General features: G+C 56.7%; 2 protein-coding genes across 5 annotated transcripts; one reads left to right on the top strand and one right to left on the bottom strand.

Moving 5' to 3' along the window:
- The first annotated feature begins 2,903 nt into the window (after positions 1-2,903).
- On the top strand, positions 2,904-6,119 carry HTRA2 (HtrA serine peptidase 2). The gene is made up of 8 exons (XM_081959065.1): positions 2,904-3,474; positions 3,568-3,772; positions 3,859-4,053; positions 4,205-4,237; positions 4,407-4,515; positions 4,753-4,822; positions 5,074-5,169; positions 5,252-6,119. Exons 1-8 carry the CDS (start codon positions 2,906-2,908, stop codon positions 5,415-5,417), a joined length of 1,443 nt encoding a protein of 480 aa, XP_081815191.1. The 5' UTR covers positions 2,904-2,905; the 3' UTR covers positions 5,418-6,119.
- Positions 6,120-6,628: 509 nt separating this feature from the next.
- LOXL3 (lysyl oxidase like 3) lies at positions 6,629-25,995 on the bottom strand. 4 transcript variants are annotated; one of them, XM_081960174.1, is made up of 15 exons: positions 25,880-25,995; positions 19,983-20,302; positions 19,512-19,675; positions 17,300-17,511; positions 13,520-13,739; positions 13,239-13,419; positions 12,859-13,013; positions 9,278-9,451; positions 8,702-8,861; positions 8,236-8,479; positions 8,029-8,144; positions 7,751-7,887; positions 7,325-7,436; positions 7,114-7,219; positions 6,629-6,901 (listed from the first exon to the last, which is right to left on the bottom strand). In XM_081960174.1, the coding sequence occupies exons 1-14, from the start codon at positions 25,945-25,947 to the stop codon at positions 7,146-7,148; spliced, it is 2,337 nt and encodes a 778-aa protein (XP_081816300.1). In that variant the 5' UTR covers positions 25,948-25,995; the 3' UTR covers positions 6,629-6,901; positions 7,114-7,145. The 4 variants fall into 4 exon arrangements, with proteins under 4 accessions (XP_081816300.1, XP_081816299.1, XP_081816301.1 ...); XM_081960173.1 differs by having other exon boundaries at positions 6,629-7,219; positions 25,880-25,994; XM_081960175.1 differs by lacking the exon at positions 25,880-25,995 and adding an exon at positions 25,641-25,857 and having other exon boundaries at positions 6,629-7,219.
- Between the last annotated feature and the right edge of the window lie 109 nt (positions 25,996-26,104).

The raw sequence follows: 26,104 nt of genomic DNA, 5'->3' as shown, positions 1-26,104 counted from the left end.
AGCTAAGACGCATGCTGGTTAGCAGCTCTCCTCCGCGTGGGCTATGCCATATTTCTCTGTGTATCTCCTGCAAAGAAAGAGAACTTCAGCTCAAGGGGCCACTTTCTGCCACCCCCCTCAAGGGTGCTTCCCCTGCAACCCTCTGTCCGCAGAAAAAGAGGGTCCACCACCTCCTGGCATAGTCCCAGAGCGCTTGCTTTCGTTCCTGGAGAGAGAGCTGTCTGGCTTCTGCAGATCTGGCAAAGACCTTCCCCGATGCCTAAGGAAAACAGAGGCCCCTTTAGGAACCTGACCAAACACACTTCCTGCAGACAAACACCCGCAGGCCTCTGGATCTGAATGCAAGTACCGGGGCAATTCGGGAGGTGGAAGGATCCTGAGCACCATAGAAAGAGGGAGCTGCAGCCACAAAGCCTTCGGTCTCAGCCTCTGGTACGAAGGGAACCCGCCCCTCCAAAAGATTGGCAATTGTGGTGTCCACGCAGTTCGTCTGAACTGAAGAAGGAAGAAACGGGGAGCCCTCTTTAATGAAGATAAGCACCAACTCAAGGTCCTTTCTCATAACCACACAACCCCTCATAGCTGAGGCTTCCTTCCCACAAGCATCTCAGTTGCACTGATGCTTTACATGTGCTTTCCCTTATACGCCATTGAAGGATGAGGCACACGTGCTTAAGGAACTTAGTCAAATGACAAAAATGCACAGAGAAAATGATTGTCCATATTTCCAAAACACCCAAAATGAAAAAGGGCAGAAAGAAAAATGATGCGGTTTATCACTGGGAAAGCGTTATCTCCCTCAAAGGTACCTGGGAAATGTGCCTGCTGCCTGTTCTTCCTATAAGCATTGCCCAGTAAGAGATGCACACTCGTCCTGGGAAGGCCTTCCTAGAAAATCTGCCAAAGGCCCTTGGTGCTGCAAAAGGCTGTCTGCCATTCCCAGGTTCCCAAGCTGCAACCCTTCCCTTCCCCTTAGGCCCCAGAACCGCCTCAGCTGAAGGGCATAGCACCACACCTGCTGCGGCTGCTGCTGCTTCTCTTTCCTCACCTAGATCCTTGCGGATAGCTGCCATGGGCACCTGGGGTAGAACTTCCTGGACGCGCCGGGCCATGCCTATCAAGTGTACATTCTCCGTGGAGGCCATGTTGCGGGAAACTTGAGGCCGATTCCCAGAGGGCTGGCTTGGGTCTGCAAAGAAGGAAAGAAGGAAGGAAGGAGTGAGGCCGTTTCCTGCAGCCCCCTCTGCCCCCGCCCCCTCAGCATGGCCTTCTCTCCCAGTCATGCTGAACCTGGTACCCTCCTTGGCAGATCCTGTCCAGCTGCCTCTTCCAACAAAGTGGGACTAAAGATTCGGGGAGGACTTCTAACTGCTGCTCCAACACAGAACCATCAGGGCAGCTGGGAGCTGCATATGCGAGGGGTTGATGCAGAGACTCACGTGGGGGAGGACGGGAAGCTGGAGGGTGGTGGCGGAGACGCTTCAGGTGCTCTGCTTTGTCAGCGGCTGTGAGGCACGTAGACACCACGCCCAGCTCCAAAGCTAGAAGCTACAAAGAGCAGAGAGACAAGCTAGGACGTCCTGATTTTCGGAGCATTTTCCCTACCTCTCTGGCTGCCATTCCTACCTCTTGAACTCGCAGGGCAAACTCTTCCTGGGTCTCCTCGGCTTGCCTGTAGACGGAGGGCAGCCACCTTGAGGGGAGAGCGAGAAGCCCTCAGGATTTCAGCCCCAAACTGCCAATTCCTTGCTGTCATTCAAGCTTAGGGACTTCCGAGTCTGGATCCAAAGGGAGCCCACATCCAACAAAAATCAGAGAGCTTTAGTACCTTACTTGATAAACGGTGACAGGAACGAAGAAAGTCCAGAGCAGCTCAGTCACCCAAGAAGCGCCAGCGACGCTCTGGAAGGGAAAATGGGGGCTGTTAAAGAGCCACAGCCAAGCAGCCGCAAGGCCTCCTCCCAGCCCCAGACTCACCACAGCCACGAAGGGCCTCCAGACCCGCAGAGCCAACGGCTGCACTGCGTCCACGATGGAGAAGGGCCAGGAGCTGCGAAGGGAAGAAGGGCCGGCGGGTGAGCAGGGCTACGGGCGCCAGGCCAGGCTGTACGGCCCCAGCCCCCCGCCCCCCTCCGGGCCCACCTGAAGCGCAGCAGGCCCACCCGGCCGTTAGTGGTTGCCTCCTCGGGGAAGAGCAGCAGAGGCGGGTTGCCGCCCTGCGAGCAGTAGCCCTTCAGCGACTCCAGCAGCTCCGCGCGGCTCTCGGCACCGGCCACCTCCAGGAACCCGCGGGACCAGCAGACGAAGCCGGCGGCACCGTTCAGCACCGGCTGTGCGGGGGAGACGGCGCGGAGCGGTCAAGGCTGCGGGGACGGCCCCCTCCCCGCCCCCTCCCATCCCCGGGGCGCCGCTCACCGCGCTGCAGGAGGCCAGCAGGCCCAGGACGTTGTGATCGAAGGGCGTGACGTGGTTGGCCACCAGGACGCGGGGGGCGAGGGCGCTACGCGGGCGGCTCTGCCAGACGAAGAGGCCCAGCACGGAGCACATGGCGCGCACCAGGAACCTGCGGGAGGAGCAGCCGAGAGCCGAGTAGCGGCCGGGAGCCCCGCCTGCCCCCTCCGCCCGCCCTCCCTCCCTCCCGCCTGAGAGGCCCCTGTGCCTGGCTCACCTGCGCGGCGCGCCGTCCGGGAGCGCGCAACTGACCAGGAAGACATGCAGCCCCACGAAAAGCCGCACCAGCAGCAGGCAGAGCCCCACCGGCGCGTAGAGCAGCAGAGCCAGCAGCAGCGGCAGAGGCCCGTCGCCCGGCAGCCTGCGGGGAGAGGCGCGCGGAGAATGGCGGTGAGGCCCGGCGGCCGCCAGCCCCCCTCCTCCCTCCCAGCGGAGCCTCGCCCCGCCCTCACCGATGGGAGTCGAAGAGGCGCTCGGGGCTGGCAGCGGCGGCGGCCGGGACGGGAGGCGGTTCCATGCCTCCACGGGGGCGCCTCGCCGGCCTTCACGGGCAGGCCGCGGGCGCGGCGGCCATCTTAGGCGCCTGGCGGGCAGGCGGAAGGAACGCGGACGCACGGGCCCGCCCCTTCCGGCGCCGCTAGGGAGGCCGGCCCGCACTACGACTCCCGGCCTGCCCCGCGGCTCCGCCGGGCGAGCGATGGCGAAGAGGCTGGCGGCGGCGGTCCTGCGGGCGCTCCCCGGTCGGCGGGGGGCGGCCCTCGCGGTGGCGGCGGCGGGCCCCGGGGGTGGCTCGCGCGGAGAGCGGCGCTCAGCTTTCCCGTCCCTGCGGTGGGCGGCGGCGGGCGGGGCGGCGGCGGGGGCAGCGCTGGGGCTGTTGCTGAGCGGGGCGGGAGGCCAGGAGCGCCCGCGGCTGCCGGTCGTCAGCGCCGCCGTGCCGGCCTCCCCACGCAGCACCTACAACTTCATCGCGGACGTGGTAGAGCAGACGGCGCCGGCGCTGGTCTACATCGAGATCCTGGGCAGGTGGGGAGGGGCTGGGGGCGCCTGGGGGGAGGGGCTGGGGGCGAGGGCGAGGGGGCGTGGACTGACCGGCGCTCTCCCCCGCTTCCCCCGCAGGCACCCCTTTTCGGGCCGGGAAGTGCCCATCTCCAACGGGTCGGGCTTCGTGGTGGCGGCGGACGGGCTAGTGGTGACCAATGCCCACGTGGTGGCCAACCGCCGGCGGGTGCGGGTGCGGCTGGCCAGCGGGGAACTGTACGACGCGGTGGTGCGACAGGTGGACCAGGTGGCCGACATCGCCACCCTCAAGATCAGCCCCAAGGTGCCCCTCCTGCACCCCCCCCTCCCCGGGGACCGGGCTGGTGGCTGGGACTGTCCGGCGCTGAGACCGCTCTCCTCCCCGCGTAGCACCCGCTGCCGACGCTGCGCCTGGGCCGCTCCTCCGAGGTGCGTCAGGGGGAGTTCGTGGTGGCCATGGGCAGCCCCTTCGCCCTGCAGAACACCATCACCTCGGGCATCGTCAGCTCGGCCCAGCGCGGAGGCCGGGAGCTGGGCTTGGCCTCCTCCGACATGGAGTACATCCAGACGGACGCCGCCATCGACGTAAGCGCCCCTGGAGAGGGGGCTGTGTGTGGGGTGGGAGGTGGGGGGGTTGCTGCTGCTGGGAGTGACGCCTGAAGGTGAGACGGGAGGCTGAAGGGTCGTGAAGAAGCTGCAGCTGCTGCTTTGGCTGACCCTCTCTTCTCCTTCGCAGTTTGGGAACTCCGGAGGCCCCCTGGTCAACTTGGTAAGCTTGAGACGACCCATTGCCCTTGCCCCAGTTTTGGCCCTCCTGGAAGAGCCATTGCACAGGGGGGGGGGCTCTTTTCCTGGGGGGGGAATGACTGGGTGTTGCACAAGATGGCTCCTCTTCTGCTGCCCCCTTGGGTGACCGGCCATGCCCTTCTCATCTCTAGGACGGGGAAGTGATTGGGGTGAACACCATGAAGGTGACGCCCGGGATCTCTTTCGCCATTCCCTCCGACCGCCTGCGGGTCTTCCTGGAGCAGGAGCAGAAGCACAAGGGTGAGCAGGGGCTGCAAGACAGGCTGGCTCTTGGAGGCCTCTCAAGATGGTGTGTGTGTGTTTGTGTGTGCATTCTAGCTCAGCCTCCCTCCTTGCAGGCATCCTAAATGCTGCTGCAGAGGGGGGGGGCACGCCCCTTCCCGTCTCTCCTACCCTAGAAGCAACGCTTTAGGTGCTTGGGGCTGGATGGGGGTTGGGGTAGTGGGCCCATACAGACAGTTGCCTTCCCTGTTGCAGAATCCTGGTTTGGGGGCTCTGAGGGCAGACGCCGCTATATTGGGGTGATGATGCTGACCTTGACTCCCAGGTAGGACCACTGGCATTACTTCAATTCCAGGGTATTTGGAGGGCTTACCAGATTGGCTTTGACCAGAGTAGCAGCAGCTGCAGCAATGCAAGCCCGTCTCCACCCTCAGTTGGGGTCTGTGGGGATTCAGGATTGTCCTGCCCCCTCCCTGCTTCACTGGGCAGGGCAGGTCTGGCTCTGGGGGCAGAGGAAGGGCCTAGCGCTGCCAGGAAGGCTGGCCCACCGGAGGACTCTCTTCCTTCCCTTCCCAGCATCCTGTCAGAGCTGAAGGGGAGAAACCCGTCCTTCCCTGACATCTCCTATGGAGTCCTCATCCACAAGGTCATCGTGGGCTCCCCTGCTCATCAGTGAGTGTTGGGGGGAGGGGAGGGGAGGGTTCCGGGGTCTCCTTCTGCCAGGCAGGTCTCACCTTCTCTTCTTCCCCCGCAGGGCGGGCCTAAGAGCAGGGGATGTGGTAACAGAGATCAACGGGAGGACATCACGAAGGGCAGAAGACATCTACGAAGCCGTGCGGACCCAGAGCCGCCTGACTCTGCAGGTCCACCGTGGCTATGAGGTGCTGCTGCTGACCATCACCCCAGAAGTCACAGAATAGGAGACTCAGAGCAGGAGTCAGCCCCCCCTCCCCGATTCCAAAGGCTCCTTCCGTTGAGTGGAGAGCAGGCCGGGCCTCACGGCCTTGGCAGGACAATGGATGGGACCCGGCTGGTCTGGCACAGAGCCTCTTGTTCCTCTGGCGGGGCCCTTCGTTCTGGAGAAGGGGAAGGGCAAGGGGCCGCTCTCTTCAGGAGCCTTCAGCGGAGAAGCTGTATCTGTCTGGCCGCTAGAATGAAAAGTGACCCTGGATGCACTTAGGCCACTCCCGGCTAGACGAGTGGCAAGCACAAGAGACCTTCTTTGGGGGTGATCTTTCCTGGACTGCCATCTTGCCTGGCCTGTCCCTTGAAAGAGGGACCCTCCCCATGAGGTCTTCTGGACCCCTGTAATCCGGGTGTTTGGAACCCTCTTGGGCACATCCTTGAAGGCCATGGGAGTTTCTGCCCTGCGTGCGAGGGATCCCCCTGCCCTTTCCCACGTGCTCTGAAAGAGAAGCTGAGGAGTCTCAACCAAGAGCAGCAGCTCTGCGGTCAGGAGACCGTACCTCGTACCACAGCCTATCCCATCTGCAGATACTGCCTCCAGGCTGGGGACTTTGAGAACCAGGGTTCAGCAGTTGTGACAGCTGTGAACTTTGGGAAGCCCGATGTAAGGCTTGGGAGTGCGTTCGCTGAAATCAATTACATTTTTCAAGACAGCAGCATTTCTGTCTTCCCTCGGTGCTGTTCCTTGTAAGGCCTCTGCCTCCCTTTGGCTGGATGCTGTTAGGGGGCAGGAGCTGCTGTGCCCTTCTGCCGCGGGGAGTCCCCTGGGCCGTAGGAAGCCAGAGAGGTTGAATCCTGGGCCTTAGGAGTGGGGAGGCCCTGTGCCTCTCCTCCTGGTAAGACTTTCCTTCCAAATCCTGCACTGCAGTGTTTCTGCACACAGCCCCCTGCAGTACTAAGTCATCTTAGGTTCCTGTGAATTATTCAGTAATTCGGTGGAAGTGGTGCGAGTGCATGTGTGTGTGTGTGAGAGAGAGAGTGCTCAAGAGAGAGCACTTTATTTTCTCACCCTTAATCCCCCTGCAGAGAGCCCCAGGGTGGCCGGAAAGCCCCCGTTTCCCACAGGGTGGCCCCATTCGGCTGCACAGGCCTGAAGCAGGACGGAGGAAAGGCCAAGGCAGCAGCGGCCTCCCTCTCCCAGACAGTCAGTCAGGACACACCTGGGGACACAGACAATTAACTTTATATAGGAGGGCCAAGGCGGGCCCCAATGCAGGCATTGCTGAAGCCCCAGATAAGGGCCGTTGGCTGGGTGGCTGAGCAGAGAGGCCCCCTTCCCAGCTAGATGCAGGAGCAGCTGTCTTGGGATGCCTGCAGCGCCTCTTGTGGTCAGAGAAGGAACAGTCGGCTGAGAAGAATGCCAGGGAAGGGGAGCTGTGGGGTGGAAGTCTGGTCCAGCTAGATGCAGGAGCAGCTGTCTTGAGATGCCTGCAGCGCCCTTTGGGGTCAGAGAAGGAACAGTCGGCTGAGAAGAATGCCAGGGAGGGGGAGCTGTGGGGTGGAAGTCTGGTCCTGGCTGAGCCGTGGGGATGGGTAGTGCCTTCCAGCTGCCCAGGAGTCACTCCTGCCTCACGGCAAGGCAACTGCTGAATTGTCAGCTGGGGGATCGGGAGCCCTCTTGCCCGCTGCTGTGCCACTGATGACACCTGCCTGCCTTCTGCCCAGGAGGAGGCAGCTGCTGCCTATACAACCTGGTTGTTGCTCTGTCCTGGATACTGTTCGGAGGGCCCGTTGGCCTCGTTGCTCAGGGCATCACCTGTAGGGAGGCATTTGAAAAGGGGTGAATTGCTTTGGCACCAGAGGCCCCAAAGAGCCCGTTGCCAGGTCAGCCCCTCAGCATCCCCCTTGGGCCCTGCTGTACCTATGTGACAGCGATGCACCCAGATCCGGTGGCCGTCATACTTGCAGCTGCATTTCATGGCGTTGTTGGTGAAATCGCTCTCTGCCACTTCGTATCTGGGGTTGATCACCACCTGGGGAGCAGGAGGTGAGATGGGAGGGCAGCTGGAAGGGAGGCTCACAGGACGGGGTGCCACTGAGGCTGCACGGCGGGGCTGGCTTTATCGGGCGTCCCATCTCATTCCCCCCCATCTCTCTGGGCTGCAGGACAGAAGGCCCGACTGCGTTGTGCTCTGCTGGCCTTGGCAATCTCCGCCCCGTGTCCAGCTCTGCAGCTGAAGCATGGCAGCCTCCGCATTTATGCCTTCCCACACCCTGTGCCCAGATTCCCAACATTGCTGACTGAAGCCACCAAAGGCCACTCCTCCCTGTTCCCGCAGAGCCTCACCTGCAGGATGTAGTTCCCGGCTTTGACATCTGTCATGTCGATCCACTGGCAGTCAATATCATGCCTGTAGAGGTCCCAGCAGCCCACTGTGATGCCTTGCTCTCCAAAGTTGGCACATTCATAGCGTTTGCCCACCTCTGCCCGAGGGAGGGAGAGAAGGAAGGCTGAATTGGGCCTTGCAGGCAGGGAAGGAACCCTAACCCTACCCGGCAGATCAGAGGGTGGGCGTGGCTGGACACCTGGCCCTGCTCGGTCACTGCCCACACAAGGCCGCCTACCTTCTTCACATTCTGTGTCCTCCAGGCAGAAGCTGGCTTTGTGCCCTTCAGCCACCCTCGTCCCGTTGAGCGTCAGGAGGTCGTAGTGCGTGAAGACGTCCATGCTGTGGTAATGCCTGAAACGGGAGGGCCCAGAGCATGAGAGGCCCTGTGCTGGGTAGGGGGAACGTGTGTGTGTTCACCGGGCTGCTGCCCCTCCTCACTCACCCGTGGCACTCATGCCAGACCCAGGAGTGGCGTCCTGCCTTGGGGCGGAAGTCGGCCCGGCCATTGTTGTGGATCTGGGAGGAGAAGCGCAGCAGCCGGCGGTGTCCATAAGGCCAGTTAGCGCTGCGGGCAGTGCTGGACAGGCAGTTCTCCTCTGCTGCGCAGTAGAGCATGTGCAGAGGGCGGTCCTCGATGTACGCCGTCTCTTGCACCAGTGCCGCATGGAGCAACAGATCTGAGGCAGCTGTAAGTATGGAAGGAGACGGGTGCTGTCTGGGGAGCTGTGTCTGTCTAGCAAATCAGGTGGTGGGGATTCGGCTGAAGGGCCACTGGACCCCTGCCCTTTCATTCAATGAAGCGAACCAATGTTTCCTGAAGGCTGCATGGGGAACCCTCTGACAGGAGAGGGTGGTAGGGCTCTGGCCAGGCCAGAAAATTGGGAAGAAGGCATGCCAAACCCTCTTACTCTCAGAGCAGATGACGCCGGCAGCAAAGCGGGTCCCCGTCTTCCGGCAGGAAACTCTGCTGTCATGCTGGCAGTGGCTCAGTGTCATCTCATGCCCAGCACACCTCACTCCACTCAGCACCATTTGGGTCACATTGCTGGCGTCCCAGTACCAGGTTTCCTTTGAGACGGTGCAGGAGGAAGACGAGAGGGACGCTCAGGGAGCCCAGTCGGAGGTGGGTGCATGGCTTGACGGGCCCTGCAATGGGAACATCCCACCCCCAGCCACCACCCTCTCCAGTCTGGAAGAGCTAGGGTTGAGCAGCCCTGATCCCTGGCATCTGCTGACCATGATATCCCGGTGCCCCTGGGCAGTCAGCTCTTCTTTCTAGCCTCCGATGGCCTTAGGTTAATTTCACATGGGAACCGTTATGCACCCTGCCCCACCTTTCAGGACAGCTGTTGCTGCCCTGGTGTGTGGGACCCACATTTGTGCCATGGTTTAGGCCCATAGGTGAATCCCTTCCCCAGGGTCCATGAGGATGTGCCTGGCCTTCCTCCCAGGGGCCAAGCTTGACCTTGGCAGCAGTGACCTACTTGCAACCCATGGTTAGCGAAGCCCAGGCCCAGCTGGCGGCAGGCCACCATCGCTTCGAGGGTCCCCCAGCCTTCTCCGCAGATCAGCCCCCACTGGCGGGCACGGTTGCCCCTGGATGCCATGACGACTTCGACCCGCCCCTCAAAACGGCTCCGTCCCCCACTCAGGCGGATCTGTGGAGAAAGTGGAGGATGTCTGCCTGAGCCAGGGAGGCCAGCCGGCTGCCTCTTCGGGGAGTCCGTGTCCCTCCATCTGTCGGATTTGCCCTCCTCTTTTTCTGGCTTTCCCACGATGGCCCCAGGCACCCCCATCCTGCTCCCTTTGCAGTATTCCCTCCCCAGGTCTTCCAAGAGGCTTCCTTTTGGCTGGGGGAGGAAAGATGGACTACCCATCTGGCATATCTCCCCTCTTCCCTGAGGCTGGACCCAGCTCTCCTTTCCAGAGAGGAAGAGGCATGGGAAAGATTTGGATGCCAAGGATGGCACAGGGGCACCAGAGTGGGAACCTGGTCCAAATGTAAAATTGGAGAGGGCGGGGGAATGGTGGGGCATTGCACAGCTGGGAGTGGGAGGAGTTCCTGGGGTGCGATGGGGAGAGATAAGACAAGTGGCAGCCACACTTTAGAAGAGGACCAGCCAGGGTGGCCCCTTCCAAGAAACGCCCTCAAGCTGGCTGTGTGCAGCCATATGCAGACGGCTGCAGAGTCCTGAGAATGGGGGCCAATGGCCCTTTTGCTACCAGCTGAGTGGATCAGGTGAGGCATCTACAAGAAGACTGCTGGGGGGCCCTCGGGAGTCGTGGAAGCCTTGCCCCACCCTGTGGGGGGAGGGGCTCCTGCTCTCCGGCTGCCCCCAAGGCCTTGGTCAGCTGACTGGCCAGAAGAAAGAAGTGCTGCTCCAGAGAAAGAATGTAATAGATATGATTTGGATGAATTTGGAATTAAGTGGAAATGTACAAGAAATTGAAATTGAACCAAATTTATGGGCAGGCCACAATCCAATAAAAATCAGTTGGAAGTGACAAAGGAAGAAAGCAAGGTTTAAACCAATCGATAATAAACGATAAGGAATTCATACAGATGATGGAAAGAGAAATGGCATTTAAAAAAAAGAAAAGAAAGGAAGAGCATGTTACAGAATGTGTGGGCTGCTGCCAAAGTATCGTAAGAGTCATAAGAGGATTGGCTATAACCTATATGGCACAGAAAAAAACAATCAAAAGGCCTTAGAACAAGAATATAAACAATTTGAATTAAAGTTACAAAAAGAATCACAAAGAATATTCTTAAGAAATAGAATGGAGCTGATTAGACACAAATTAAATCTTATAGGAAAGGATGAATTGGCACAACAAATAAAAAGAACAAAGCAAAATTTCTTTGAAAATGTGAATAAACCGGGAAGGTGGCTAGCTTATAGATTGAAGAAAGAAAAAAAGAATTGGATAATAAAACTACAGGATGAGGAAGGCACATTACATAGTCAATCTGAAAAGAAAAGTGATATAGTTCCTGATTTTTATGAGAGATTATACAAATCTGACAAAATTAAAGAGGAAAGAATAATACAGTATTTGGAGAAAGCCAATTTACCTAAAATCCTCGAAATGGTTAAAGAATAGGCTGGAGGAAAGAATATCAATGGCAGAGCTAATGAACGCAATTAAAAAGCAAAAAAAAAAACCCCAACAATAAAACTCCTGGACTAGATGGTCTACCAGTAGAGATATATAAAGAATTAAAAGACACTGTGAGTCTGTCAATGCTAGACGTATACAATGAAGTATTAACAGAAGCTAAAATTCCGAACACGTGGAAAGAGGTCTACATGACTCTAATCCCAAAAGAAGATTCGGATATAGCCCAAATAAAAAATTGTAGACCAATTTCGTTATTAAACACAGTATAAAATTTTCACATCAATAATTGCTGAAAGATTAAAAAGCTTTTTAAATGAATTCATCCACCGAGATCAAAATGGGCTTTTGCCTAAGAGACAAATTAGAAATAATGTCAGAATAATTATGGATGTACTAGAATATTATGAAACACATAATGATAAACAACCGGTGTTAATATTCCTGGATGCGCAGAAAGCATTCGATAGTATAAATTGGCAATTTATGTTGCAACAATTAAGTCTTATGGAATTTGGTGGGAAATTTATGAATATGATAAAAGCAATTTACATTCAACAGAATGCAAAAGTATTGGTTAATAGAGATGTGACAGAAAGTTTTAGTATACAAAAAGGAACAAGGCATGGTTGTCCCCTCTCCGCATTACTATTTATTTTAGTAGAAGCATTGACCAGAAATATAAGGCAAGACACAGAGATGAAATGAATGGAAATTAGAAACAAAAAATATAAGCTCCAAGCCTTCGCTGATGATTTAGTTTTATACTAGAAGAACACATAGAAACTGGCCCTAAATTGATAAAGAAAATTGAGGAACATGGAGAAGCGGCAGGGATGAAAATAAACAAAGATAAAACCAAGGTATTAATCCAAAATATTACCAAGAAACAGAGAAAGGGGTTGGCAGAAAAAATTGGCTTACAGATGGAAAAAATAGTTAAATACCTTGGTATTTTCTTAACAGCAAAGTGTGGGACAATCAAAGAGGACAATTATACAAAGCTGATACAACAAATTAAAATAGATTTGGAAAGGTGGAAGAATGTACAGTTATCAATGAGAGGAAGAATTGCAGTTGTGAAAATGAACGTATTGCGAAAACTATTTTTTTATTCCAAACCATACCAGTAAACTTAGAAAAGATTTTTTTTGACGAACTAATTAAAAGGATTTTGAAGTATATTTAGCAAGGTAAAAAACTGAGAATAAAACTGAAATTACTACAGGACTTTAGGAATAACAGTTGTTTTGGCTCCCAGACTGGGAACTATATTATCAGGCCACAGCTCTCGCCTGGCTACATATTGAGTTCAAACCAGAAACTTGCGTTTTAGATATACTGTCGGAAAGTTATGATAAAGCAACCGTATACTTAGTGTTACATATATTGATGGCAGCAAGAATCATATATGCTAAATATTGGAAAAATGCGAACACCCGACTGAATGATGATATAATTAGGAAAATTTGGGATTGTGAGAGGGAAGTTATTTGTCTGAAACGGTATAGGGTTTCCTGCCTAGGCAGGGGGTTGGACTAGAAGACCTCCAAGGTCCCTTCCAACTCTACTATTGTATTGTATTGTATTGTATTGTATTGTATTGTAAATTGATGAATGTCAATAACTGTTAGTATGGAAAATAAAGAGGGTATAGAATTATGGATATAATATGGAAAAAATGTAAATAGGTTAATGTAAGTAGAAATTTAGTTAAAGCTCATATTCCTCCCCCCCCTTTGGTTGTATTATAATTACTGTAAATATATTATTGTTATAGTTATTAACTTGTTAAGTATGTTAAGATTTGCTATTGATTTTTTTTTGGCTTTGCTTTGCTTGAAACGATTACCCTGACATGGCACTTCTTTTCTCAAATCTGTTTTTTAAAAAAAGAGGCAGCGCTTGCACCCCTCCCCCCCGCAGGCTTCCCTGCCCAGCCAACCGTGGTCTCATGGGCCATGTAAGGCACATTGCAGCGGACAGCCACATCCTCCGAGTGCCTGCAGTCCTGCTGGGTGATGTTCTTGTGCGGACAGCTCCAGAGAGACTTTTCAGGGCCCAGGCACTGGACCTCGCTCAGGTGGATCTGGCCCATCCCTGTCCAGAGAGGGGAAAGTCAAGAGCAGCCTTCTTCACACTGACCCCCCCCCCCGCCCCCACCCTCCGCTGCTGCATCCCAGCTCCTAGGGTTGCTGGGAAGGCTGCTGTGAGCCCCCCATCACCCCTGAGTGGCAACTGTGGCACCCACTGGAGAAGCCTGCCTCAAATAAGCCCAGAGTTGCTGGTGGTGGCACAGGATGATCTGGCTGGTGGCCCCCTCACCTTGGCCCATGCGTGCTCCTGTCAGGGCTTCCTTGGCACTGCCAAAGCCCAGCTCACGGCAGACCACACTGGCTGACAGCAGGTTCCAGCGGTCGTCACAGACGGTGCCCCACTCGCCATTCTTTAGCACCTCCACCCGGCCCTCGCCAATCTTGGCTCCCCCTTTCAGCCGGACCCACAGCTGTGGAGGAGCACAAGGATGGTCAGCATCAGGAGCTTCTGTGCCCTGCCTGTCTTCCCCGGAGGCATCCTGGGTGCCAATGGTCCCATCCTTTGCTCACCTGTCGCTGTGGCTGCTGCCCCCGCCTCTTTTTCTGGGCATTTCCTCCAGCAAAGAGGGGGCCCGGCACACAACTCACCACGGCCGGCATGCCACCCTTGCAGGCCCCTGTGAGGTTGCCCTGGTAGAACTCGAAGGAACAGGTCGAAAGGTGCACCTCGTCCCCGGCACAAGCGACCGAGCGCAGGCGGAACTGGTGCTGCTGGCGCTGCAAATATAGCCTGCAGGAGAAGACCAAAGGGGGTAGCGTGAGCCATGGAATTTTGGGCTTTTGCCTCCCGCCCTGCCCCCCAATATTCCATGGGGGGGGTGGAGAATCTCAGCAGGGAAAAGCCCTGGTGGCATTCAGAAAGTGCTCGCCTGCTCAGTCCTAGTTACCTGTTGGTGCCCTACACGCCACCCGCTGGTTTCCTTGGCATCAGGCTCAGCAACCCCAGGAGAGCTGAGACACCGAATGATGGCAGCCATTCTCTCGCAAGTGCCCATCCCATCAGCGCTTGGCCACATGCAGAGCAGCCCTGCTGGACTGTAGCAGGGCGGTGTGGCGTGAGTGGAACCCGGGGGGGGAGGGCCCTCCATGCCCAGAAAACACCACGCCCAGCTCTAGTGTGCGAGGCCGTGGCCCTGCTTCTAGAGGGCCGCTCACAAGCTTTGAAGGAGGGCGAACAGCTGCTCAATCTTGGCTGCTTTGCAATGGGTCAGGATAGTGGTTGCCATCAGGGCAGTGGGCACCTTGTGCAACCTGCGTGGCTCTGTCCAAAAGGCTGCCCCTTCCCAGCACACTGCTTGATTATCATGCAGAGCACCAACAATTCAGCCACGCTGCCAAAGTGCTGCTCCAATAGGCAAACCGGAGGGGGGGGAGGAGAGCTTGATGCAGAGTTCAAAGCATCTGAGTGGCAGCCACCAGCAGCCCCAGAGCGGCCTGTCAAATGGGGCAAAATAGGCCAGTTTCTGGAAGGTTCACTGGGTCTCCAGCTTCTCAGCTCTTCGGACATCCAGGAATTCCTGGAATGGCGCTCATGCTTTGGCCCGTTGCCTTGCTTTACACAGTGGGAGAGGCAGACGGTAGAAGAGCATGGTCATTTGGATCTGGGCCTTCTCCTCGCAGCCCTCCTGGCTGGCAAAGGAGCCCCTTTCCCTCCAAGGCAGACAGAGGCCCTTGCCAATGAGTCAGCGGTCAAACTTCCCTGGGCAAGACAGAGCACACTGGGGCTCTGTTTAAGGCAGCTGCCAGGTGGCTGCCTAGGGGCCTCTCAGCTACTTCTGCAAGGAGAGACGTCCTGGCCTCGGGACAAGGCTGGGGGCAGCTCTTCCAATGACCGCAGGAGCCTCCCTGAAGGGCTTCTGTTGCCGCTCTCGAAAGCTTCTGCCTTTGAATAAAACTGGCTGGTTGGAAAAGAGTTTACGGATGCCTCCAGTCTTCAGCTCGTGCTCTACAGGGCCGTCCCAGTCCGGAAGCGCCTTCACGCAGCCAGATTTTCAGAAGTGCCCAGGCTGCATGTCAGCCCAGAGAGGCTCTGGATTCCCCCTGGATGCAGCAAAAAAGAGCCTTGGGCCCCTCTGGGACCCCCAGCTGGCGTGTCTCCCAGTATCGCCTTCAGATGTCACGTCAAGGACTTCAGGGGAGTTCCTCAACCCCAGACAGGGGCCTATGCTTTGCCCTTCACCTCCCCCGAAGCCACTTGACCTCAAGAAGGTTGGACCAAATGGCAACCATCCAGCTGACGGGCCTTCTGGTTCTGGGCCCTCTCGGTGTTTGTTCCCAGGGAAGACAGAGAGGGACAGGCTGCCCTTTGTGGGAATGTTGACCCCAGGGCTGAAGAGCCCACAGTACGGGAGGCTTCGGCCGAGCAGTGGGTTGGACTGGATAGCATCGCGGACCCCTCCCCATTTTCCAGCACTAGCCCTCTGCTCCGCCCACTCGTCAGGAGGACCATTCCCAGTTCAGGCCTCAGGGCTAAGGGGGCGGCCTGGGTGCTTCCTGCCCAAAGGGAGCCTTGACTTGGCCTTGCCTTTTGGAGATCTCAGCAAGAGGTCTTTTGCTCCCCAGTAGCCCACTCCTCAGAGAGGCAGGCCATTCAGCCAGGAGTGAGGGAAGCCAGCCAAGCAAACCACGGACCTCCTGCCCACAAAGCCAGAAGCCTGTTGGGGGGACACCAAGGGGTGCTTTTGAATGAAGTTGCCCCATTCAAAGTTGGATCTGCTACCCCAGCCATGAGAAGGATGGCCAGGGAAAACTGCCGCATGATTGGGTTGGCTTTCTTGTTTGATCTGCCTGGAGAAAGGAGGGAGCCCTGCCCTTACCCCAGGCATCACCTTCCTGTCTCCAGATCTGCCCTGCCCTCTGGGCAATTCCCAGGCAAAGCTCAGCCAGGCCCAGCCAACGGAAAAAGACCTTCAGAAGGGCAGCCCCACTGAAACGCCACCTGTGCTCCCAGGAGATGATCAGTTTCTTAAACCATGGGGAGCTGGCACTGATTGAATGACCTCCTTTGCTTTTGTCCCTGACCAGCAGCCCTACGGCAACGGCTGCCTTTCCTGACTCCTGAGCAGGCCCCTCTTTCCCCAAGGGGCAGAGGGAGGGCATGGCTTCCCCTTCTTCTCCAGTAAGGCAGGGGGGGGGGTTGTGTGATGCAAGCAGAAGTGGTATTCAGCCGGTTCACACGAACCGGTAGCCGAAATTTGGCCTGGGTCGTTGAACCAGTAGTGGACGCTGGCTGGCCTTGCCCCAGAGCCACTGCCCATTCGCTGCCTGCCTTGGCTGGGTCGGGTAATGCGTAATTCCCTGGCTCTGGCCTTGCCCTGGAGCCGCCACCCGCTTGCCCTCTGCTTCACTTACCTGCCTTCCATTCTGGTTGCCTTGGTGGTGGTGGTGGTGGTGGGACACAGCAAGGCTCGGCCGCCTTTTGCGGGAAGCCTCAAGCCACCAGTCATTTTTGGCTGCCTTCTGAGCAGCTCTCCGGCACACTGTCCCTCCGGTGCGGCAGGCAGACTCCTGGCCAGGTCCGGCGGCCAGCCGCAAGTGGAACCGGCAGGCAATGGGGTGCATGTGCGCAGCTGGTGCAAAGAACAGGATGGCGGCGACGGTCACGGGAAATCACTGCCGTTGCTGCCCCATTGCTGCCGTTGTGCCAGCCATGCGCACGCACCCCATTGCATGCCAGTTCCACTTGCGGCTGGCCACCGGACCCAGCCAGGAGAAAGGCCTGCTGCACAGGAGGGACAGCGTTGCAGAGGAGCTGCTTGGAAGGCAGCCTCCAGCCTCAGTCTTTTAGGTATGTCGACGTGGGGGGCAGCATAAAGGGACAGGCAGCCACAGGAGTTGCCCTCCGAGCAGCTCCACTGCGAAGGGAGGCAGAAAAGTTTGGCCTCTCTCTGCCGCAGCATTCAATGTGGCTGCTTCTCTCCTCCTCCTTGGGCTCGGACACACAGAGTGAGGGGAGAAGCAGCCGGATTGAACGCTAGAAGACTTGGCCGAACCTTTCTGTGGGTTCTGTGGGTGTGGTTTGGATGGGTGTGGCTTGGTGCCACCCCACCTTGCCGTAAGTGATGTCGACTCGGCCACATGACACCCCCCCACTAAGCCACACCTACCAAACCGGTAGGGAAAAAAATTGAAACCCACCACCGAATGCAAGGTAACCAGCACGGGAAGGTCACCGCCGGGACAGCCTCCCCTGCAGAAAACAGGGAAGGGGGATGCGGTACCCTTTGAAGGTTTCCGGGCTCCCCACAGCCCTGCTTGAATGCAGCCAAGCAAGGAAGCCTGTGGGCTCACTTGTAGAAGTTGCGGTTGGCCTTCCTCTCGGCCGGGAAGCCCAGCATCCCGCAAATCACACGGCTTTCCTGACTTCCCCAGTTCTCGTCGCAGATCTGGGCCCAGCTGCTTTTGTGGCGGACTTCCACGATGCCCTCTGTGACGGGCAGCGGACGCTTGGCCTGAGAAACCACTGGGCGCAGACGCACCTCCTCCACCTGGTTCTGCTCTGCCTAGAGAGGGGGAGAAGACGTCACTCATGTTAGCACATTCACTCCTGATAGGCCCAGCCAGTCTGTCTGTCCAGAGTGGTTGGAGGACATTTTCTCTCTCTCCTCTGCCAGGTGAGCCTTCCTTCTGTGCGCTTAGCTCCATGGCCCTGGGCTCCACTCTCTCTCTCTCCCTTCCCCCCTCCTCCCCCAACTGTTGAAGGGCTGCTCCGTTTAGGGAATGGAGGAGGAACTTCTGCGCAAAGGCTGGATAGAAGGAAAGAGGAGGCGGGACTGCATGGAACAGAATGCAAAGAATCACAAGGGCCACAAAAATGTCTAGCATTGCGTCAAAATGGAGGATGGATGAAATGAGGATCTGAAAGAGATTGTAGAAAATGCGCCTAAGAGAGCAATTCCTGCAAAAGGGAAAGAAAATAAGTTTGATGTTAATACCAGGAAATGTGTTGGAAAAAATAATTGGGCAGGCCATTTGCAAGAAGGGCCACTTTCACTAGGCCTTCCCATGCAATCGACCCCACCTCTTTCTTCCACAAAGTAAGTAGTGGAGAGGAGGAATGGGACTGACATAATTTATCTTGATGTCAGCAAGGCTTTTGACAAGATTCCATGTGACATTTTAGGGGGAAAACCTCTTGTATTGTTTGGATGGCACTATAGTAAGTTGGGCCTATAACTGATTGACTAATTTCACTTACAGAGTCAGGCTTAATCGCTGGTTTTGGAGATGAATAAATAGAGGGGTCTTACAGGGGTCTGTTTTGGGGCCAGCATTGTTCAACATTTGTACCCCCGATTTGGAGTTGAATGTCCAAGAGACATTCTTTCAAGAGATCTGCTCTTCTGTTGGTTGGCATCACCCAAAACAAGCCCACTTCCCAGTTCCTGGGCTGAGAACCATCTGTCCAGAGCAACTCAATCTGCCACACGCACCTTCAGTGGCCACTGCTGCCTGCAACCAAACGTCCAACGTCTTGTGAAGGCAGGGAGCCTGGCCAAAGGAAAGGGGGTTGGTGCTGGCCGAGGGCCTCTTCCTAGCCCCCAGGGGCTAGACGTTGAGGCGCCAGAGGTTGCATGCAGCCTATAGGTCAGGGTTCACCATCCCTGGCCCCTGAGGGTCACATGGCAGTGTGTTGGTCTTGCCTGTGAACAAGTGCAGGGCATGGAAATCTGACTGCAGAGAAAGATCAGATGGTGCTCAGCCTCAACCCTTCCTTTCCAGAGCTGGTCTTAGGCTGGTTGGGAAACGTCAAGTGGCTCTTTTGGCAAAGAAACTAGGCCTCATCCCAGACAAGGCAGAATTATTGTGGCCATCTTGGCCCTGGCCCTGAGTCTCCGTTCATCTTCTGAAGGGCAAAAGGCACAATTGAGACAATGTGAGAATTGGGCCGATCAAAACACATTCTGCTAAAGTCTAATTAGTGAATAAACTATCTTGCCTGGGCTTACTCAACACAAGAAACTTCACACTGATTTGCATGTTGGGTAGCCTCACCTGTGCTAACCAGGGAAGGGCAAGGAATGGTGCCTCCATGTGATTCTGACCACTTCATGGCCTCTGTCGGGGCACGGAGAAGGCCCATCTCAATCCTTGGAGACAGGACCAGCAGCCCAAAGAAGAAAGTCCTGCTAGGAAGAGGGTCTTCCAAATAACTTGAGAGCTTCACCTAACCTCCCAGGCTCAGTTTAATAACGGCCCTTTTGTGCCCTGAGCCTTTAGAGACCACCATGGCCATCCTGCACTCCAGGATCAGGAGCTTTTGGAACAGGTGATGGGGGACAGAACTGACTTCTAAGCCTCCTGGCCATGACTTCTTCCCACAAGCCTCTGAAGGCCTTCTCATGGGTCTCCCTGAAACTGTTTGGGACACAATGACAGAGGCAGAGTCATTGCACTGACTGAGTGCCGCCCTGGGCTGGCCTGATGCTCCTTACGTTGTTCTTGCACCCCTCGCTCTGACCTGCGGCGTCCCTCCCCAGCTGCGTCTTCTGGGCCAGCTCACCTCAATCACATTGGAGTCAGTGAAGCCGGCGATGCGCTCGTCCTTGCAGACAACACCCGCGTCCTCCTCGTGGGAGCAGTCGCTGTTGCCCCAGCCCCGCGACTGGCACTCCGCGATGCTCTTCTCATGGCCACCGCAGCTCACATTGTCCAGCCAAATGCGCCCTGTGGAGTGACCACCAGAAAACTCAGGATTGGGACAGGCCAGGAGGCCCTCTGGGTCTCAGAATCACCAAGAGCCATGCGCCAGACCTTTGGGAATGCTGTTGCTCGGCGGAGGCGTTTTGCAGACGCTTAAAGTCACGCTTGTTACCTCAGGTAGGGCTTTCAGTGTGCTTCAGTGCTCAGCCCTGCAGTGTGGGGGAAGTGATGCATTCCTATCCCATGATGATGACCCACCTTCTCCAGCCCCAGGGGGCAGGATCGGCAGATCTGCCCTTGGGGGGGGCATCCCTGCCCCAGTGATGCTCACCAACTCCTTTGCCGTACTTTGCACTGTGAGTCCAGCCTGTGGCAGCCACAAACCCCAAATGTCGGCAGAGGATGTGGGCGTTGGCCAGCGTGAAGTCGTCATCACAGATGGTGCCCCATTCCTGGTTGTAGAAAACCTCAACGCGCCCCTCGTTGTGCTTACGGGGATAGCCGGCCAGTCGGAAGTGCAGGTTGGGCGATGGCGGGCTCTGCTTGGTGGGGGCACGGCTGGGTGGCTGGGCCAAACTCACCCACAGCCAGGGGCCACACAGGAAGCCAAGGAGCGGCCGCTGAACAACACGCATCTTCCTTGGGTGAGGCCTGCAGGGGGTGGGAGGTTAGTGCCCACTGCTGGCTGAGAACAAGGATGCCTGCCTAGGTTTCTTGGCCTCGCCCTCCCCACAGCAGCAGGAAGAGCCTGTAGTGCTCAGAGCTCTTGGGGCAGGGGGCTCGAGCGGAGAACCCCCTGCTGCCCTTGGAAGGCACCCAGTCTTGAGGATGACAAAAGAAGGCTTTCAGATTGGCAAAAACCACGGGCAGACCCCTCCCCCATCACCCTTCTCCTCCTGACTTGGGCATTGCTCTTGCTTCCTCCTCCTCCTCCTCCTCCTCCTCCTCTTTGGCCTCTACCTTCCTGCCTGCCTCCCTCCTTCAGCTCGGTTCTGTCGGACAGGAAGGCAGCCCCAGGTCACATGAGGGATATTCCTCATCTCTGGCCACAGAAGTTACGCTGGACACACAGCAGCATGGGTGTGTATGTGTGTGTTTCACCCTTCTGCATTTCAAAGAACGTCCTTGGAGCCTTTTCCATTACGGAAGGCAGCCCCTTCTCCAAGAAGCAGGGGCACTGGTGAGATGAGAATAAAACCCTGTCTGTCATGGTGGATCAACTGAGTAGCCTCACCCCCCCCCCCAGGTAAGGCCCTTCTTTTGACCTCCCCCACAAACTGAGCAGTGGAGGGGCCAGGTCAGAAAGGATTATCCAGCTGCTGGAATTTCTTTTCTGGAACGAGGAGGTTGTGTTTTGATTTGATTGGGCAGGACCATGGATTGGGGACACTAAGAAGGCCAGGGCAGCATCAACTGCTCCACCTGAATCCCAGTCCCTTGGCAGCTCATGAGTTGGTTCTTCCACAGCCGGACCAAAAGAGAGAAGACTGGCCGGCCTGGCGGGAGTTTCCTGGCCTGCTCCAAGGCGAACTGGGTAGGCGGGATTTTCTCAAGGCAGCGTTCAGTCTGATTGACAGAGACTTTCTGGAAATTTCTCCCAGTACTGCCTGTTGGAAAACTTCACATTAAGGGTGGGACAAGCTGGCTCCCCACCCCATGACCAAGACAACTGCTTGGTCATTCTCTAATGCCAGGCCGGCTGTAGGGCAGACACAAGGGCAGCCTCGGAACCATTTCGCCCCCTGCTTTGATTGTGACCAGAGCTCTCTGGCCAGGACTGCTCCCTTCTGGAATTGGGAGAAGCGAGACTCCCTTCCTTTTGGGGGGGGGAGAAATCCCCCTCAGTGATGTATTCTCAGGTCATCCTGCACCACGTCTGGTGCCTCAGAGAGAGTGTCTGTTTTTGGCACTGTCCCGGGGCAAACAGCGCCCACCCCCAAGTACCCCAGGCCCGATTTCAATCCTGCCTCTGGCCCAAGGTCTCAGATGGGAGCCAGGAAAGCTTGCAAGGTCTCCCCCTCTGACCATCTGCCACTCTTACTTGAACTTCTAGGCTGGGAAGGAAGGCCGGCTGACCCTTTGGGGCTCCCTTTAACCTCTGTCGCCTTGCCAGGGGCAGCAGCCATGCCCGCCTTGTTTCTGGCTCTGAGATTGCAGAAGACAGGGTTGCCCCTAGACAGCAGAGCAGCAAATCCTCCGCCTGTCACTGGGGGTCCCTGGGGGTTCCCGAGGTGATTGCCTCCTCTGCCCCCCCATCCCCTCTTCCCGTGGGCAAAGCCCCCCCGTTCAACATCGCCTTTAGATATGGAGTGGTCAACTTGATGCCATATTGGCTCTGGGATGACCCAAGTGCCTGTGTTAGATAGGATCCTACTGCAGCCCCCACCCCACCTGTAGCCCTGTTCCTCTGCTGAGGGGGACATGAACAAGTGGGGGAGCCTTAGGGACTGATCAGGGAAGCTGGAAAATGGCTGACACCCCCACCCCCCCTTCCTTGCTGGCAACGGCACCACCCAGAAGCCAATCGTCTGACTGGGTTGCCCTGAAAAGAGGCTTTGAAGCAGGGCAGAGTTTGCCCTTTATGTGGTGACTACCCTGCCCTGCCTTGGTTGGTGCCTGGTTTCAGAGGCTCCCTCCGACTTGCCACCTTCTCTTCCCTTGCTCAGGACCCTCCGGATGCAGCTCCATTGAGGGAAAGGGATGGGGGCGGGCGGGGGCTCAGTGCACAAGGCGCAGAAGCCATCACTGATCTGTGTTGCAGTTTCATAGTTCTGAATGCTGGAGCCTCGTTCCTGCCCAGCTTTCAAAGGGTGCCATTTGCATTGCCCCAGGTCCTCGGGGGTGGGGAATTGGGCTCTGAGCTGGAAGAGGCAGATTGCCCTCTAGGGCAGCGAGAAGAAAGGGCCGAATGTGGGGCTGCGATTTAGAGGAGGCTGTGGTCACTGCTGCCAATTTATTTATTTTATTTAAAGGATTTATATGGCTCCCGTCAAGCAATAAAACCAATAAATAAAATATTCATAAAACAGTAAAACCATAACACAGAAATCCTGCATCCAATTTACAAGTTGAGTGGTGAAGAGACGTCTTATGGGAGACTCAGCAGGAGATGACAATGTAGGCAAACTTTGCGGCACATTTGCAAAATGAGGCACCATTTGAATACCCGAAAAATCTTTCAATGGGGTGATAGTGGTGACCTTCTGTGAACCTGGGGGTCCAATTCTGTCTAGCTGAGTTTTTACCAGCATGCAACCATCCCTGGCAGGCTTGAAGTTGCAATGTGTGGAAGCCAAGCGTGGCCTTACTACCCTCCTTTGGCCATTATCCAGAGCCCCAAAACAGCTTTAGCTCCATCACCACTGTCCACTCCCTTTGGGATGGTCACCGGTGAGTGGCTTCAGTAGATGTCCTGCCCTAGGCAGGCTACTGGACTGGGGGCTTCCCCACTCTGAATTTCTACATTCCCACCCAACTGAAACACACCGGAATTTGCCCAGGAAGGCCTCCCTCCCAGTCCCCAGAAAGAATGCCATAGTTAAAAGGAAATTGAAACTGAAAACAGAAGGGTAGATTAGTTCAAAAACTTTGAGATTATTTAAATATTCTGATAGAAAGTGCACACCAAATTTTAAAATGTTCAAACAGGATAGGAGAGGTTGTACAGCAGTGGCAAAGCAAAATAGAGGGAACTTTGGATCATGAATTCTGGCAAAGGCCAGGCAGAAGCAGCCCCCCTCCCCAATTAACCGGATGCTCAGGAGGGGCTTCCTAGATGGGGAGCTTCTCTTGTGGCAATTAAGTCCTGGAGACTAGCCCTTTCCTTGCACTGTGACTTCCGTCCGCAAAAACAGGAGAGGCGAGCAGGTGGGCAGGAGGGAGGGGGGGTGTGGTGCTCCGAGGGTTTCCAGAAGAACGAACAAAGGGAGCAAATGCAGTAACGACCCAGGGAGGAAAGTGGGTCTAAGGACACCTGTGTGGGAAATGAGGGCGGGGGGAAATAGAGGGTTGTGGGAGAAACTCAAAATGAGAACACCTAGAAAAGACAGTCTGTGGCTTTGGCTAGGAATAAAAGGAATCCTGCTGGGGGCTGAGGTGGTGGTGAAGGGTGGAGAGCAAGCAGCCCTTCTTACCTCCTAGATTGCTAGTTGGAGTCCAGGCTGGTCCCCTGGGCTGGTCCAGGTCAGAATAAGAGAGAAGGTGGTGAATTTAAACCAATCCGAGTCCCAGCGAATGACATCCTAGTGGCCTATGAACTGGTAGAGGTGATCACAAAACCTCTCTGTAAGGTCCTTGAGGAATCTTGGAAACCTGGCAAAGTGGCAGCAGGCTAGCAAATGTCAGCCCCACCTTCAAAGATGGGCAGAAGAAAGGAGCTTGGTTCAGACTTGGTAGCTTAATCTCTATGCTAGTAGAAGATTCCAAAATATCTACCAAGGTTGAGCTGAAATGAATTTAGCAGGGTGAAATGGACAGTTCGGACACAAAAAGTGAAAGTCCCAAATGTTGGACTGGGGAGACCTTACTTGGCAAAGGGGATCCGGTGCCCTGAAGGTGAGCCTGACCCAGCAATGTGCTGCAGTTGCTAAGAGGGCCAGTGGGTTACAAGGACAGAGCAGAGTCTGTCCACCCCTGGAATCATTAAATCCAGTTTTGGTCACCGCATTACCAGAGGTGTTTCCTCTCCTCTGCCTGGAGCCTTTTGCCCATTCAAAAGGACACAATGGGGCACATTAACAGGAGGTCTTCCAAGAGGGTGATGGGTGTAGTGAGGAAGCGGGTATGTGGCCCTTACAGAAAAGGTGCCAAGTTCCCCCCCCTCAGCAGATGCCTTCGGATAGAGGCCTGGGTGGCACTTTAATGAGACCCTGTTTCTTAACATAAAACCCACCTCTTGAGAAGGGGAAATTAAGCACAGCACCACACAGGATGGCAGCCAGATCCTCATCCCTCCCTCAAATGGCTGCCAGAGAAAGGCCCAGCCTGCCAGAGAGACCAGAGACCAACTGAAAAGGCTGCCAAGCTGGATGGGGCCAAATCCACGACTTGCTCTTTGGGAGGAGGGGATGGGCTCCACAAAGGGAGAGCCCCCTCCCCACCGTGGCCTTTGCCTCCCCGACCCCACCAAACACCAGTGGGGTTTTTGCCTTGAGGCCATCCCGGAGCCCCTAGGAGGAGGAATAGAGCCCCCGCCAGGAAATCGGGTTAGGCCCCGGCCCTTCCAGAGCGTCCTCAAGACTGGGGGGGGGGGGGGGGAGAGGAGGAGCACTTTCCCCACCATCGGCTGCTTTCGCACTCAGGAAAGCTCTCGCCGCCCGCCCGAAATAAGATGGGTAGGAAAGGGGGGTCGCCCGGGGGGTTCCCTTCTCTCCTTGCGGTGGGTTGGAGGGGGTGCCGGAGGGGCTCTTGGGGCGACAAGCGGCTCCTGCGGCACTTCGCCCCACCGCCCTTTTCTTAAAAGTCCAGCTGCCTTCGCTCAGCCAGCGGGCGTGGGCCAGAGCCCCCGGGCTCGCTTCACCCAACTAGCTAACAGGGCGCCTGCAAGGAAGAACTGGAACCCCCCCGCTCAGAGGCAGTGTATCGCTGAACTCCACCAGGAGCGGGACTGCCTCTATTCCGGCGGGGGCGTTTGGGAGCGGGGGCTGGAGCTGTTCTGGAGTCCAGCGGGCAGCCTTGAAGCCCCCTCTCCCTCAACCCAATGCCGAAGCTCGGCGGGAAGGACAGTCGCCTTCACTCTGCCTTCCACTTTTCAAGCAGAAGCACCCGAAGCCTCCCGCTCCCGCCTCGCTTGCCAGCCCCGCCGTCTTCGACCGCCTTCGCGATGCAGCTCGGCGGAGCTGGGCGGCCTCTGTCGCCGCGCCTGCCCGGCAGCCGGGAAGTGAGAAGAGCCGCCTGTGTCCCGCGCGCCCCAGCCCGGCTCGGGCAGAGGCCCGGCTCCCCTGTCCGCCCTGCCCCCCTGCCGCTCCCCAGGGAAGCTCTCCCGGCTGACCTGCTCCGTCCGTCCGCTCCGTCCGCAGCTGGCAGGCCGAGACGAGGGCGGCCCCAGCCGGCCTCTTCGTCACCCCGCCCCGTCCTGACGGGCCTGTCCGGGGGCGTCCTGAGAGCGGCGGCTCTAGCCCAGGGCGGGACGGAGCGGGATGCCTTCGGGAGCGGCGGGACTTTCCGACCGCAGCCGGCGCCGAGCGAGGCCGAGAGGGTCAGGAGGACTGGGGAGCCGCTGCGCCGTACCTGTTTCGCCAGAGCTGCACGAGAAGTTGCGGGCGGGCCGGTCTTCTCCCCCTCCTCCCCCAGGGCATCTCTGGCCTCCGCGCTTGGGGGCTTCGCAAATCCTTCCTTGCACCCAACCCGGAAAGGTTTTGTGCCGAGGTGAGCCCGGTGGGAGCTGGCCTTGTCCTCCTTCCTGGCCCTGAAGGGTAACCCAGTGCCTGTGCCTGTTCTCACCTCTGCCAACTG

This window comes from Natrix helvetica (assembly GCF_964273705.1).
Source record: "Natrix helvetica genome assembly, chromosome: 7".
Classification (NCBI taxonomy): Eukaryota; Metazoa; Chordata; class Lepidosauria; order Squamata; family Natricidae; genus Natrix; species Natrix helvetica.
The sequence above is the reverse complement of the archived record's forward strand: the minus strand, read 5'-3'. Positions and strand labels throughout refer to the sequence as shown.